Below are 16,661 nucleotides of genomic sequence, written 5' to 3'. Positions count from 1 at the left end.
AGAAGGAAGGAAGGAAGGAAAGAAGGGAGATAGGGAGGAAGGGAGGGAGGAAGGAAGGAAGGAAGGAAGGAAGGAAGGAAGGAAGGAAGGAAGGAAGGAAGGAAGGAAGGAAGGAAGAAGGAAGGAAGGAAGGAAGGAAGGAAGGAAGAATGGAGGGAGGAATATTTAAATATCTATGTTCTAGGTACTGTGCTAAATAAACACTTTACAAATATTATTTTATTTTATATATTTGAATGAGTGAAAGGAAAGAGGTTTTCTAAAAAGAAACCAGAACAATAAGAGGCAGAAAGCAAGAATGGGATAGAGAAAAGAGGACTGAAATCTAATTCTAGAGACTTAGCTGAACAGGAAGCTTGTGTCCTCATGGACAGGGAGACAAGGATAGACAATGGTCCTGTGATTTCATTAATATAGGGAATTCCCTGGATAAAGGAACTCCTTCTGCCACTGTGGCCTTTTTCACAATTTTACAGTCTTAAAGAGTTGCCTAGAGGACTGAGGTAGATGTTCCATAACTTGCCCAGGGGCACAGAGCCAGGATGTCAGACACAGGACTTAAACCAGGTCTGAGAGTGAATGAAAAACAAATTATCCTTATAAGACAAGAACACATTCGATGAAGTCAAGAGAGTTGCTATATCTTTGGGAAAGAGGCAGCTTCCTACATTTTAGGACTTTTGCAGGTACCATCTTCAACTGAAGCATGAGGGGCTCTATTTAAAATTATTTTTAAACCCTTACTTGCTGTCTTAGTAACAACTCTAATACAAAAGAGCAAGGGCTGAGCAATTGGAGTTCAGTGATTTGCTCAGGGTCACACAGTAAAGAAGAGCCTGAGGCCAGATCTGAACCCAGATTTTCTGGATTCTAGACCTGGCACTTTATCCACTGTGCCAACTAGCTGCCCCTCTATTTAGAATTGAGAAAAAAAGTTCCTGACTGTGGGGGGATATTAGAACTCCAAAAGGCAGACTGCTATGTTGGAGCCTGAAGGCCTCTGGGAGTCAGAGAAGCTTTTAATCACTAATGAATAAAGATTCCTGGCAGATCAAAGGAAGTGCTCCTCCTTGGCTAGTAGGAGCAGGGCACTGCCAAAGAAGGTTGCCTACTGGGTTTTGCTGGATGCTGCTCTCCTGGTTCTGCCCGAAGAAACCAAAGGGTTCCAGAGTGGAAAAACAGATCATTCATTAGGCATAGGACAGGAAGGGGAAAGGAACTCGTCTCCTACAGCATGAGAAGAGAGAGAGAGAGAGAGAGAGAGAGAGAGAGAGAGCGAGAGAGAGAGAGCGAGAGAGAGAGAGAGAGAGAGAGAGAGAGAGAGAGAGAGAGAGAGTATGTGTTTGTGATGGATGCAAAAGCACTTAACCCATTAGGTTTACCATATAGAGCATTTGTACTGCAACTGAACATCTCTGTTTCCATATGAATCTAGGCCAGGAGGTCCTGGTTACAGCCCGATTCCTTCCCTTTCAGCCCTTAGGAGCTGAGGCAAATCCTTATAGCTCAATGATTTGGATGCTACAGAGGACAATATGGCCTGGCTGGGTTTGGGTGACACAATAACGGTTCATTTTTCCATTATAACCTCCCCCATCCCAAACAGAGGAAGGAGGATATTCAAAAACAACTCTCTGCAAAGGCAATCCTACCCTTCCCCCATCCATCAGGCTCCAGACACACAAACAAGCAGGAATCCCTCAGCTCTTGCCAAGATCTTAGCCTTTTCTTGGCAAGGGCCTCTAACTGGGGGCCTGTCCCTCACTAGCCATCCCTCGTGGTAAACATGGGTGTTTGTTTATGCCAATAGAGTGAGAAAATCTCAACTGGTTGCTAAAGCTAAAAGAGGAAATAAAGAGACCAGAAAACCTGAGGTCTCCCCCTATTTACTGATTGATGCCCCACGGTCTCCCTGTGTGGCTCCTGGAGATAACAACACCCTGGTGTGAAGGTTAGAAAAAGTCCAGTTAGCGTATCTTAAGCCACCTCCACCCTTGCCTGCCTCATCCTCTAAGATGGAGAGTGATTTCAGCTCCCTTTCTACAGAAGGGCTTCAAAGGAGCTGGCAGAACTGTCTGTCCATCCCACAGTGGCAGCTCTAGCCAGAAGTTCTCTAGAACACTGGGTTTTTATTCCCTACAGATATTGGGAATTTTTCCCCCTAAGCTACCAGCATTCCATCCATGGAATTTCATTCATCTTTAGTCCAGTCCCAGGAGGGGGTAGTTCATATTTCAGAGACAGGCAAAAGCAAGGGTTAGGGGGTAGCCTGAGGTTATACTGAAGGGGCAAGGGAGAGAGGGACACAAACTCACAGACCCTACACACACTCTCACTCTCTCTCTCTCTCTCTCTCTCTCTCTCTCTCTCTCACCCCTAGTGGGGGGTGCTTGAGCCAAAAAGACCTAAGCATGGGGTGTAGCCAATAAAGCCCTCCCAGATTGTGAATAGCTCTGACTCAATAAGAGGGAAAAGATGAGGAAGAAGGTATGAAAGGAGAGTGAGAATCCAAATTCTCACTGGGGAGACAGAAGAGGAATGACAGAAGAGGCAGTGGCTAAGACCTAAACATATTGGAGGGCTGGGGGGGGGGGCTGTCAGGGTAGATGAGTCAGGGAACTCTACTTTTCTCAATGGTGCAGCATGTCCCACAGATGTTGCTATTTAGCATCAAATGGGAAGGCACTTGTTTACCTGGGCTGAGATGGAGCTGAGTTCCATTTCCAAACCCATTTGCCTCCATCAGGACCCTTATAGAGTCTCTGGATGGGTACATGAATTTAGTTTGGTTCTATCCCGGACCCTTTCAATGCTTTTCAAGTAGACCCAGGTTTCCCTTAGCTGTGTATATAAACAGCACCAAGTCTGAGGAGAATCCATGGAGGGTCTAGACTCATAGTCTGTCTCTCTCCTCAGCCTATGGGGAACTTGAGCCACTCACTGTAAGTCTCTCTACGTCTTTCTGCTGGCTCAGTCTCTTGCCTCTTGGGGGTGATGTGGGGAGACTGGTTGTAGCCAAGGAGCAAATGTTGGCTGTCATGGTGGCATTTGGTAATGCAGCATCCCAGCTGGGCCATCTCTGGTCAGAAAGCCAGCTGGTGAGCTCTAAACAATGGCAAAGGGTGTAGGGAGTGGGGGAAGCTTATGAATTAAAAATAGATGCTAGTAATAGCCTGGAGACTGGAGAGAGCATGTGCAGCTCTCTATTTACAAGAGAAAAGAATACCTTCTATTCAGGCATAGAGACTACAGGGATTAAACCACCACCACCCAGGCTTTTTACATTAACCAAGTGTCCTCTGGTGCCTGGGGGAAACCAGTTGCTGACAGCTAACCAAGTTTCCTGAATGTCCCTTTACCTCTCCTCCCTGCTCTATACCCAGTTTCTATTTTAGATGGGAACACAGGATCAGGGGATTTCAAGTTGGACCTCAAAGATCATCTAATCAACCCCTCACATTTTATTTATTGATTTTTTAAAGATTCTTATCTTCCATCTTAGAATCAATATTGTGCATTGGTTCTAAGGCAGAAGTGCGGTAGGGGCTAGGCAATTGGGTTTAAGTGACTTGCCCAGGGTCATGCAGCTAGGAAGTGTCTGGGGCTAGATTTGAACCCAGGACCTTCCATCTCTAGAAACTCCCTCATTTTAGATGAGGACTTTGAGACCCACAGTATCCAAGTGACTTTTCCAAAGACACAAAAGTTACAGAGGGTTAACAAGGGTCAGAATCTGAACTCCTCTGACTTCAAATCCAGCTTTCTTTCCACTACTCTATCCTGACCAATTTTTTCCCTGAAAAAAAAAATTCTCACTTTACATTCCTGAAGTAAAAAACTCCAAGGGCTGGAAAAGCTTATGCAAGGGACAACTAAGAGAAGCAATCACTAGTCTTCGTGATGAGGAAATAGATGGAAGCTTTGTTCTAAGTTCTGGTGATGCTGGCTTCTTTGCTGTTCCTCTGTCTCTAGACTGTTCCTTTTCCCTGTCTTTCCCCCCTGCCTGGAACGCTCTTCTTCTCATCCTTGCCTCCTGATTTCTCTGACTTCCTTCAAGGCTCAGCTGAAATTCCACTTTCTGCAGGAAGCCTTTCCCAGTGACTCCTACTATTAGTTCCCTCCCTCTAAGATTATCTTCATTTTCAAAAAATATAATTTTATTTTTTTAATATTTTCCCATGGTTCCATGATTCATGCTGTCTCCCTCCCCTCTTCTCTCCTCCCTTCCAGAGCTGATAAGCAATTACACTGGGTTATACATGTATTACAAGATTACATTCCGTTTATACTGTATCTTGTATGTGTATCCTTATTTGTGTGTTGTGTTCTCCATTAGAACTGCAGTGCAGGGACAGCATTTTTGCCTTTCTTTATATGCTTAGCTTGTAGTTTGTTGTTTTTTTAATGTAAAACCCTTCCCTTCAGTCTTAGAATCAATATATAGCACTGGCTCCAAGGCAGGAGAGCTGTAAGGGTTAGGCAATTGGGGTTAAGTGACTTGCCTAGAGGGTCACACAATGAGGAAGTGTCTGAGACCACACTTGAACCCAGAACCTCCTGTTTCTATCCCTGACTCAATCGTCTGAGCTACCTAGCTGCCTCTGTTGTTAGCTTTTAGCACAACTAACCCTGCTACATAGTAAGTCCTTGACTAAAGAGACATCTCAAGTCACAGTCAGTTCTCATGAAAAGAATACCATATTAGAAACATAGAGAATTAGGTTCTAATCCTGGCTGTGTCTCTAGAACGAGGGATTCCAGGTAATGAAGTCATGAAGCTGCTAGTGAGGTGGAACAGGACACAGAGCTCTGGACCACTCTGAAGCTTCAGGGACTTGACTCTTACCTTTCTCTAGCTCTTAAGACATCAGTATTCCAGTACTCTCATGCCCCGAAAGGGTTGATGCTGCTTCTAGAAGGGTCAGACTTAGATCCTCATAACAATAGTTTCAAATATTAAATATTAGAGACCTAGATCAATCGGTTTAATACCTTCATTTTAAAGATTCAAATTCAGCCTCAGACACCTAGTGGCTGTGTGACCCTTGGCAAGTCACTTAATTCAATCATTCAGTTTAAGAAACATTCGTTAATACTTAATCTCTCTTAGTCTCAGTTCCTTCATCTGTAAAATAAAGATAAGCACCTATCTCCTAGGGTTGTAGTAAGGATCCAATGAGATAACATCTATCTATAAAGCATTTTGCAAACTTTGACATGCTATTTAAATGCTGGCTCTTATTGCTTTTATTATTATTATTATTCATTATGTTATTATTTATTATGTATTATCATAGATTTATTTAATATTATTGTTACCTACTTGAGGCTTATCAGTGAAATGGAAATAATAATGCCTAACCTACCTCCTTCTCATCACTATTGGGAAAATCACTTTAAGTCATAAATGTAAAAAGTTAAAAGTATCTGACAAGGGGCAGCTAACTGGCTCAGTGGATAGAGAGCCAAACCTGGAGGCAGGAGGTCCTAGGTTCAAATTTGGCTTCAGACATTTACCCTGGGCAAGTCACTTAATCCCCATTGCTTAGCTCTTACTGCTCTTCTGCCTTAGAACCGATACTTAGTGTTGATTCTACGTCAGAATATTTTTTAAAAGTGACCAGTTGTAAGAACAGGCTACGTGATCTTGTCACAAGTCACTGAATGCCACTGGACCTTTGTAGGAACCCTCCTCCCTCTCTCGCTCTCTGAGGAACAATGTGCGGATCAAATGAGACAACAGATGGAGGACCCTGGCAGGTCAGCTTACCAAACCGACTAGTATGTCCAACCTGTCACTAAGAGCCCTACTTTCCCCTTGGGCCAACCATTCCTGTGTTTCCAGCATCAACAACACTAGTCTCTCCTTACTCTGCCTTCCATTGTCCTCTGTTTGTTCAGAAGACTTTCCAAAATCTGCTGCATTCAGGAATACGGAAGTTCAAGTTCTCTTTTCTTACAGAATAGTTTTAATAAGTTCCTCTCTTTACTTAAAAAAAAAGACCCAAACACTACATATAACAGCTCTGTAAGCATGACCACCAGATGCTCAGTAAGCTCTAACATTTTACCATTTACCATCCTGCCTCCTTGGGCTCTAGGACACACAACAATTTCAGTTCATTCAGTCACCTCCCACCTTTTGGAGCAAGGAACATAAATTTCTTTTTTTAACTCTTACCTTCTGGATTGGTCTCAAGGCAGAAGAGTGGTAAGTTCTAGACAATGAGGATTGAGTGCCTTGCCCAGAATTCCACACTTAGGAAGTATCTGAGGCCACATTTGAACCAGAACCTCCTGTCTCTAGGCCTGGCTCTCTATCCACTGAGCCACTTAGCTGCCCCCTGATCATAAACTTTTTTTCTGAGAGAGTCACTTTTGATTTTTCCCCAAAGGGAGGACAGAGAATGCTGGTACCCAAGTGCTATCCACTGAGAGTTTTGGAGGATGAGGCTGGTTGTCAAACATTGTCTCTTCTCTACAAGCTAAAGAGTAAATGGTTCACTTGAATAGAGGTATAGAGAAAGGGTTCAACTTTCTAGTTGTGTGACCCTGGGCAAGTCACTTAATCCCCACTATCTAGTCCTTACCTCTCTTTTGCCTCAGAACTAATATTTGGTATTGAAGGCAAGAGTTTAAAAAATAAAAAAGTAGTGGGCTTGGTGGTCACCCACACTGGGCTTTGAGACCCACTGGCAGATAGAGACTACCTATAGGAGAGCCCTGATCTCAGGAACCAAGGGTCAGGATCGCCCACAGAGTTTCTAGAAGAGTTCAACAGCCAAAAGACAGCTAGTGCTAAAACTTGCAAAATAGGATCGAACCAAAGTACCACGAGGCTTATACACTGCAAACATGAAATGCCAGTATTATTTCTTCTTATTAGTCTCTTAATTTTTTTCTTTAATTTTTTTTAAATTTAAAGGGCATCCAGGTGGCTCAGTGGATAGTGAGGTCCTGGGTTCAAATGTGACCTCAGATATTTTCTAGCTGTGTGATCCCAGGCAAGTTACTTAACCCCAGCTACCTACCCTTTACCGCTTTTCTGCCTTGGAACCAATACACAGCATTGATTCTAAAACAAAAGGTAAGAGTTTTTTAATTTTTAAAAAATTTAATTAAATTTCATTTCCCCCCAATTACGTGTACATCAGTCTCTTAATTTTGCAAATAAGAGTTCTTTACAGTTTTCAAAAGATTTCACTTTCATTGTCTTGTTTGGTCTTACCGCAGAACTGTGTAAACAGGACAGATAGAAGCATCCTCCTTTAGTAGGAGAGAAAATTAAGATTCTGCAACATTTCACATCTATTCCTTTCTTTTCACTCATGGTGCCAACATCTTCATTCATGGCCTCGTGACCTCTGAACTAGATGACTGTAAAAGCTCTCTAAATGTCCTTTCCCCCTCACTTTCTGCCAAAAGAATGTTCCTTGGACATTCTTGCCACTCCTGCTCAAAACCCTTCATATTGCCTATAGGATCAAATAACTTCTCAGCCTGGTATTTAAACCCCTCCACAAGATAGCTTGCATCTATCTTTCCATCCTTATTTTACATTATTCGCCTTCACACAGTCTGCCTTTCAATGACGGAATTACTAGCTATTCCCTAACTTGTCTTATTTTCTCCAGTCTTTGTGCATTCATGCAGGCTATCCTCCAGGTCTAGAATCCACATCCTCCATGACTCTCCAACTCTCCGCTGGCTGAGTTCCTTTTCTTCCTTCATGGTTCAGCTCAGGTGCTATTTGATCCACAAAGCCTTCCCTGATCAGCTGAAAGTGATCTCTCCCTCCTCAAATGCTCTTCCATTATTCTGTCTGGCTCTCTCCTTTGCCTCTAGCACTTTGAACTTTGCGTCACACTTACTTGTGTTCAGGTCCCTTCCCCCTATTAGTGGAGAAACATCTTGAGACCAGGGATTTTGTCATTTTTCATCTCTATATCCCTAGTGCCCAACAGCAGCTTCTAAGCCCTCATGAACGCTTATTGAACTCAATCAGTAAAATAGCCTGGCCACGGTCACCCTTATTCATTGGCATTGTTGAGGCTAGAACCCAGATATCCTGACTCCTTCGACTGCGCAACGCTGCCAATCAGCACACTTCACAGCTCTTTCCTCCCCCTCGGCTGGTCATTCTGGGAAAGCAAGACAACTTATCCACCAAGGCAAAATGTAATCAGGAGGAGAGATGAACTACCTAATGATCACCAGGAATAAACTGTTTCTTTTCATTAGCTCCCGTTTAGAGTCCTTCAACCCCACCAATGGCTTCCATCATGGAAGAGGACACTCCTTTCTAAACCTAATTTTCCCCCATCCTGTTTTCCAATTTTCCCAGCAGTTTTTGTCCCCAGTTTTTGTCAAATAGTGAGTTTTTGTCCCAAAAGCTGGGGAGGACACTCATTTGTGAAAAGCATCATCATTATGAGCTGGAATGGGTCAGGACCGACTCTCTATCCTGTTCCCCTGGCAAAACCTCCTTGCCTCCCTTTCCTCGTCCCACCAACTCCCATCTCACCTTATCCGAGAGACCCTCGGACTCCTCGGCCAAAAAATAGGCATTGCCGCCCTCTGCCAACAGCAGGGCAGTGTCAGTGGTGGAAGAAGACCGGGGTCGACACTGGTGTTGGTGCAAGATGGCCGTCAGGCTGCTGTCCTGGGGGGCCTTGCGCAGCAGGTGAGGGCTGCCCCGCTGGGGCTCCAGAGAGCTGCTCTTGGTTCTGCGGCTGCTGCCGCTGCCCCCGCCGCCGCCCCCGCCGCTGCTGTGCAGGCTGGCCCCCCTCTTAATGGAGGGGCGGGAGCGGATCTGTTGCAGCACCCGGTTGAAGGCAGTGGGCCGAGCAGGCAGGTCGTGCAGGGACATGGCGTAGGAGACCCGGTGCATCTCTGGGGAGCGCTCTTTCTCGTCCGGGGAGTCATGGTCTGACATGCCGTGCTGCTGCGACGGCTGCGGCGGCTGCGGCGGCTGCTGGGAGTCCTGAGATGTCTGCTGCTGCTGCTGCTGCTCCCGTTCCCGGGACCGCCTTCGACTGTGGAACAGATGCTTCAGGCCGTGGCCGAACATGGAGCCCTCCGAGAGCTGCTGGATTTTCTTCAGGAGAGAAGACAAAGGATAAAAAGGATCAGAATGCATCTTCCTGCCTTGACTTAAAAGGGCCTCTGGGACCTGCTCCTAGCAAGGAGACCCCAGTCAAGACCAACACTCTCCACATTCAGAGGTCCCCGTGGAGAAGTTTCTCTAGATGAGCCTCCCTGCCTCAGTTTCCTCATCTGTAAAATGGGGATAACGCCTCAAAGAGTCATCGTGAGAATCAAATGCCCCATTTGTAAAGCATGTGCTAAAACAGTATTATCACAAGCAAGAAAACTGAGTTCTGGAAAGGGAAAATACCATGTCCAGGAAGGTAGTAAGTAGCATAAACAGAATTGAAAGATAATTTATTGTTGCTCAGTCATTTTCAGTTGTGACTGACTCTTCATGACCCCATTCAGGGTTCTTTTGTCCCCTCCTTCTCCAGATCTTTTTACAAATGAGGAAACTGAGGCAAACCGGGTTAAATGACTTGCTTCTGGTCACACAGCTGGTAAAGTGTGAATTTGAACTCAGGAGGATGAGTCTAGAACCAGGATCCACCCACTAAGTCATCTAGCTGCCTTTTTATTTTATTTTATTTTATTTTTTTAAACCCTCACCTTCCATCTTGGAGTCAATACTGTGTACTGGTTCCAAGGCAGAAGAGCGGTAAGGGCTAGGCAATGGGGGTCCCCCATATATATCTTTATATCTTGCAACTAGGGGGCAGCTGGGTAGCTCAGCGGATTGAGAGCCAGGCCTAGAGACAGCAGGTCCTGGGTTCAAATTTGGCCTCTGACACTTCCCAGACCCTGGGCAAGTTCCTTGATCCCTATTGCCTAGCCCTTACCACTCTTCTGCCTTGGAATTAATATCCAATATTGATTCTAAGACAGAAAAGTAAGGGTTTAAAATGTGTGTGTGATATATAATATGGGTGCAGAGTTGATGTGTACAATATACCATGCATGTGACACATACCATTCATATATGACATATGTAACATGTGTGTTTCCCTTCCACATCATGGCTTTCCCCATCACAGTTTTAATATCATGGATCAGCATAAGAAATTAATTGGGGAGGGGGATAGCTGAGTAGCTCAGTGGATTGAAAGCCAGGCCTAGAGACAGGAGGTCCTGGGTTCAAATTCATCTTCAAACACTTCCTAGCTGTGTGACCCTGGGCAAGTCATTTAACCACTTAACCCCCATTGCCTAGTCCTTACCTCTCTTCTGCCTTGGAACCAATACACAATATAAATTCTAAGGCAGAAGGTAAGAGTTAAAAAAAAAAGAAAAGAAATTAATTTGGGGGAGTCTTGCAGAAGCCACAGATGACACACAAAGGCCAGCAGATGACACAGAAAAAGTCTAGAAACTCAGAAATGTATAAAATATGTATATAGAGAGAGTATTGTATAATAGCAACAGATTTTATATTTTAATCCCATAATATACAAATTTCTTTTACTATAAACACCCTATAAGAGAAAAAGAAAAAAATTCAGACTTCTTCTTTGGTACAAAAGGAGAGCCAAAAAATGTTACATGGATTTTCCACATATTTATGTTGGTGCCATGTCCCTAAACCCCACAGTGTGGAAGGTATACCCACAGACATGCATCTATGTATGCATCTACATATATGTCTGGCAAATGTAGATTAGAAAATTATACAAAACAAAAGATCAATGAATAAATAAATTAGTCTTGAAGTCAGGAATACAGTGAGACAGAACAGTTCAGGGACCCTTCATCTCACAGTGACATGTAGATATGCTTTTGAATGTGGGCATACACACACATATATGTACATGTATGCATCTACAATATGTCTTTAAAGTATACACACATACATGGACATATGCAGACTACACGCACAGTGTTAAACACATAATCCCCCAAGAGGACTACGCTGAAGGGATGCTCTCTGTAGTCTCCTGTCCAAAGTCATCTTTATCTAGCCAAACGACCCTTCCACGCTATTCCTCCTCTCCTAGTCTACAAACAGGACTCCACGCATTCCCCAAACACGCCTCATTTTCCTGCCCTAGCTTATGTTATTCCCCCTGCCTGGATGACGTCCTCTTTTAGCTCCCTGGATTTCCATCACAACCATCTCAAACGCTATCTCATCATTCATAATTGGATTCGAATTCTGCCTTCTCAGTGAAGATTTTCCTGACCAGCTCACTCTCTCCCGGAATCCCTCTTTCCCTCTTGGCTCATAAAACAGTTTTTAGTAGTGTGGCATAATAGAAAGAACGCTGGACTTGAAGTGAAGGGATTTCAGTTCAATTCCCAGCCCTGCCACTTCCACCTGCATGCTCTTTGGCAAAGCGCTTATCCATCCTTTCTGAGGTCTCAGGTTTTTGGGGAGGGAGTTGCACCAGATGACCTCTAAGGCCCCTTCTCATTTGAAATCTGTTCTCCTCCGGTCTCTTATGGCCCTTATCACAATCTGTCTTAGAGCAGATGTTTCGGCATACAGATCTGATCTTGCCTACTAAACTGAAAAGTCCTAGAGAGCCATGACTATACCTTAATCATTTTCACAATGCCCACAACCTTTTCCATATTATAGACCCTCAATAAGTTTGCTGAATGAATGTGGACATGTAAATTCTGCCTTAAAAAAAACACCTTACTTTCCATATGAAAATCAATACTAGGTATTAGTTCCATGGCAGAAGATCAGGAAGGGATACGCAATGGGGGTTAAGTGACTTGCCCAGGGTCACACAGTTAGGAAGTGTCTGAGACCAGGACCTCCTATCTCTGGGTTTGGCTCTCAACCCACTGAACCACCAAGATGCCCCCTTCCTTTTCCTTTCCCTTTTCCTTTCCTTTCTTTTCCTTTTCCTTTCTTTTCCCTTTCCCTTTCCCTTTCCCCTTTCCTTTCCTTTCCTTTCCTTTCCTTTCCTTTCCTTTCCTTTCCTTTCCTTTCCTTTCCTTTCCTTTCCTTTCCTTTCCTTTCCTTTCCTTTCCTTTCCTTTCCTTTCCTTTCCTTTCCTTTCCATAAGCCTTATAGGGACTTATAAGAAAGAAAGCTATCCACACTGAAAGAACTGTGGGAATGGAAACATAGAAGAAAATCATATGACATCATTTGTTTATATGGGTATATGATTTCAGGTTTGGGTTTTAATTGCTCTATGGCAAAAATGAATAATATGGAAGTAGGTATAAGTGATAACATTTGTATAACCCAGTGGAAGTGCTTATTGGCTCTAGGAGAAGGGAGGGAAGAGGAAAGGGAAAGAAAATGAATCATGTAACTGTGGAAAAATATTTTTTTTATTTAAATTAAATTTTTAAATTTAAAAAATAAAAAAATTTTAAATTAAAAAAAGTCAGTCTTATAGCTGGTCCCAGGTTGAATACAATGACCAGTCTTGGTCCCAGAAAACAGAGAGATCCCACTTCCCTCTCCTCAGTAGAAGTACAAAATATGGCATACACTGTCTAGCACAGTCATTTTATGAGTCAGGTTTGCTTAAGTCTTTCTGATCCCAGGCCAGCACTCTATCTACTGTACTAACTACATAGCTGTTCTAGACAGGAGATAGCTAATACAAAAGTAAGAGGATGAAAGAAGGCAAGTTTGGTTGAACTATAGTATGCATATAAAGAGGTTAAAAAATAAGATAAGCCCAGGTGTGAAGAGCTTTAAGTACCAAACAGAATTTATATTTGTTCCTCCCGGTAATAGGAAGCCACTGGAGTGTGGTGAACAGGAGAGGAATATATCAGGTCTACACTTCAAAAAAGGCACTTTGGCTGTGGTATGGAAGATGGATTGGAGTGGGGAGAGACTTTAGGTAGACTGTAGGTTAGGAGGCTCCTCCAGGAGTCCAGGTGAGAGGCCATGTAAGTGAAGAGTATGGATACCAGAGATGTGGCAGCAGAAATAAGAACCCGTGTATGATATGATTTCCATATGCCCTGGGGTGATGAGAAGAAAAACGAATTGGGGAAAGAATCAGCTAATACTAAATTGGGGAAGAATGTTCTTTTATCAGGGAGTAACACCAGGTCTTATCCAAGTTTGCTATTGGCTATAAGGAATAACCAGCAGTCTCTCAAAGTGGCCTCATGCACTCCTAAATGATCCTATTTCATTCTTGCAATCCTTTACTTCTTATCATTCATTCTCTGAATTACTGTACTTCAGTATATAGTAGGCTTGAAGTCAGGAAGGCCTAAATTCAAATCCCATCTCAGAAACATATTCTTCGGGTGACCCTTGGCATGTTACTTAATTAACATCTGAGCCTCTGCTTCCTTTTCTATAAAATGGAAATAATAGTTTCAAAGGATTATTGTGGGAAATTAAGTAAGATCATGCACTTTGAAAATTTTCTTTAGAAAAGTAAGCTTCTGCTGAGTTTATTTCTACTACTCTTATTGGCTTGATTATTCCTTCCACTGACAAAGATCATAACTATAGCTATGTTTTCTGATTTGTACAAATCTTGTCCATATTTTCCCATCAACTCTCCATAGAGGAATCGCATATTGAATGTGAGGCCTTCCTCTTGTTTTTTATATTTCAAGGGTATCAACGTATCACTCAGTTTACCCAGATGCTATCCCTCATTATCTGTATAGAAGTCCCTCCCCAAGTCTTTTTCTGATCATGTGTCTTCAATAATGTCTTTATGTGACTTTTTGTCCATAATCCATTCATTCTAGTAAGATGTAGCCTGCTTACACCTGTCATGCATCTTTTTTTATTCTGAATTTAGACCTTCTGCAAGCATTTCCATATTAATAGTTCCATACAAAAAGAATGCATACAAAACCATGAATCTCTATGTCATACTCCTTGCTTTAAAAAAAAGCATATGGCAAATTCCACATATAACTTTCAAAACTCTCCTAATTATCTGGACTTCCTTGTGGACAACCTTCTGTTTTCTTCTGTATATTGTAAAAAATGTTTCAATGGCCCTCTTTTTTTTGTCTGTGTTTTTTTGTTTGCATGAATATTATTAGCTCTTTCTCTACCCCCAACGTCTTCCTCAATTAAAAACAGGAAGAAAAAAAGTATTTTAACAGATTAAGAATAGCTAAGAAAAACAAATCCATAGCAGTCATGCAAAAAAAAGTATGCATATATATGTGTATATATATATCTTTAGGCATCTTAGGCTCTTCATCCTTCTAACAGGAGGAAAGTAATTTGTTTAACATAAGTTCTCTGGTAACATGATTGGTCATAGCTTTAATCAGAGTTCTTAAGTCTTTAATAGTAATTTTTCTTTACAGTGTTGTTCCTGTATACATTGTTCTCCTGGTTCTGCTCACTTTACTCTGCATCAGTTCATACTTGTCAGGATTCTCTGAAATAACCTCTTTCATCAGTTGTAGAATGTCTTCTAATATTCCATTACATTCACATGACACAATTTGTTCAACTATTCTCCAAGTGACAGGAACTCCCCCCACCCCAGTTTTTAATTCATTTCTTTTCTTTTTTAGAAAACCTTATTTTCTGTCTTAGTATCAATACTAAGTATTGGTTCCAATGGAGAAGTGCAGCAAAGGCTAGGCAACTGGGGCTAAGTGACTTGCCCATACTGCTAGGAAGTGTCTGAGGCCAGGTTTGAACCCAGGATCTCCTTTTTCCAGATCTGGCTCACCTAGGTGCTCCCTTACTTAATTTCTTATAGGTATTTGCTTATAGAAAATCTATTTTTCCTTTGAGTCTCTGCTTGCAGTTATGATGGAATGATTCCATCTTTACAAATTGGATATAAACAGTCTTTATAGTAGTTGGAGTTTACTTTTCTTTATTATTATTTTTATTATTATTATGGAGTTTATTATTCTTTTTTTTTCCAGCCTTAGTTTCTGAATTAGGACTTTGTAATTGGTACAGGCTCTTTCCCACACTCTGGTTTTCGGTGGGTGAGATGGCCTCAATACTTGGTCTTGTCCTATATTCCTTAGATTCTGTCACATCCTGGAAATCTCCAGGGAGCTCGAGATGTATTAGGTCCTCTATGACATCTCAGGTCATGTTAAGGACCTCAGAACCCCTGGCCCCAAGATGTCTTGTTCTGAGCAAGAATGTGTTTTACTGATTGATACACGGCATCCATCCCTCTGTGGGTATCCATCCTCCCACCCTGGGGCTTTCTCTACCCTTGTTGCCATGGGGATACAAAGCCTTGCAGGGTCCAGGCATGGTTCACCTCTGCCAGCATAGAGAGGCTGCTGGTTGATTTGCTTTTGCTGGTGGTCCCCTTTCCTACTACCAATGGGCCAATGGCTTCTGGCTAATTTCTTGGGCAGTTTTGGGGTGGTAGAATTTACTATAGTTTCTCATTGGACTCTTGGACATTTGGCTTGATGTGATTTGGGGAGGGGGGAATTGTTGGAGTAAATAAGGAGAAAATTGGTCTTGCCTCTGTTCAGGAAGCCATCTTGGCCAGAAGTCCCCAGGCATCATCCTTCCTTCTCCCTTCTGAGGGATCTATCATTTTCTTTTTTCAGCTATCATGTGTCATAGGAAGAGAACGGGTGTTCAAAGAGATGATGTTTTTCAGGAGAACACTGTACACAGTAACAGCAATATTGTACGATGAGCAGCTCTGAATGACTGAGCTATTCTCAGCAACACAATGATCCAAGACAATTCTGAAGGCCTCATGAGGAAAAATGCTATCTGCCTCCAGAGAAAGAACGGATGGCATGTGAATGCAGAAACTATAACCATACTATTTTCACTTCCTTTATGGTAAGTGTGTGTGAGAGTGTGTGGTCTGTGTTTTCTTTCACAACATGACTAATAAGGAAATATGTTTTGCATGACTGCACATGTATAACCTATATCAAATTGCTTGTTCTCTCGTGGAAGGGGGGGAAGGGAGAGGATCAGAATTTTAAGAAATGGATGTTCAAAATTGTTCTTACGTGTAATTGTAAGAAAATATATTGTTTTTTAAAAGTTGAGGTTTTTATCCGAAGGAGAAGTCAGAGATTGCTGAGTATAGCACTTACTCTGTGGGATGACTGAAAGCCGTCTGAGATCACCAACGAAAGGTCAGCGAGGACAGTGAACTTGCTGGTGGTGTTATTATTGCTGTTTTGGACCAGACCTGTGATTTCCTGGTCATAGGGAGAAACTTCTCTACCTATGCAAATCAGAAATGTCTAGCCTTGGCGAATTTGCTTAGGGTCACGTAGCCAGTCTGTGTCAGAGGTGGGACTGGAAGCTAGGACTTCCTGACGCTGAAACTGGCTCTCTTCCTATTACATCAGGCTGCACTGCCTTCACACTTAGCACCTTGACTGTGTGGTCTATTCTCTACCTGTTGCTTTTTGAAAATCTAAATATTTTCCTGTATGAAGATCTCACTTTCCTCAGGCTAGACCACAAGCAGCCTGTCTCTGTTTTCTTTTGCTCTAGCAGCTCTCCCCTGGATCCCTCATACACAGTATAATAATTAGGCTACAATCAATGCCATACCTATATGAGTATGGCACTTTCACCCATATTATCTCATTTCAACTTGAATTCAAAAGCATTTATTAATAATGCATATATAACCCAGAAAAAAATAAAAATAAAT

At 42.5% G+C, this 16,661-nt stretch overlaps 1 protein-coding gene across 1 annotated transcript in view; it reads right to left on the bottom strand.

Moving 5' to 3' along the window:
* Positions 1–16,661, bottom strand: part of TMCC2 (transmembrane and coiled-coil domain family 2) — a 66,149-nt gene that overhangs the window by 35,768 nt on the left and 13,720 nt on the right. The window contains exon 2 of the mRNA XM_001365156.4: positions 8,525–9,097. Coding sequence (XP_001365193.2) covers positions 8,525–9,097 — 573 coding nt within the window. The remainder of the gene's footprint in view (positions 1–8,524; positions 9,098–16,661) is intronic.

Source organism: Monodelphis domestica, chromosome 2, assembly GCF_027887165.1.
Source record: "Monodelphis domestica isolate mMonDom1 chromosome 2, mMonDom1.pri, whole genome shotgun sequence".
NCBI classification, from domain to species: domain Eukaryota; kingdom Metazoa; phylum Chordata; class Mammalia; order Didelphimorphia; family Didelphidae; genus Monodelphis; species Monodelphis domestica.
This window is presented reverse-complemented; position numbering and strand designations above follow the sequence as displayed.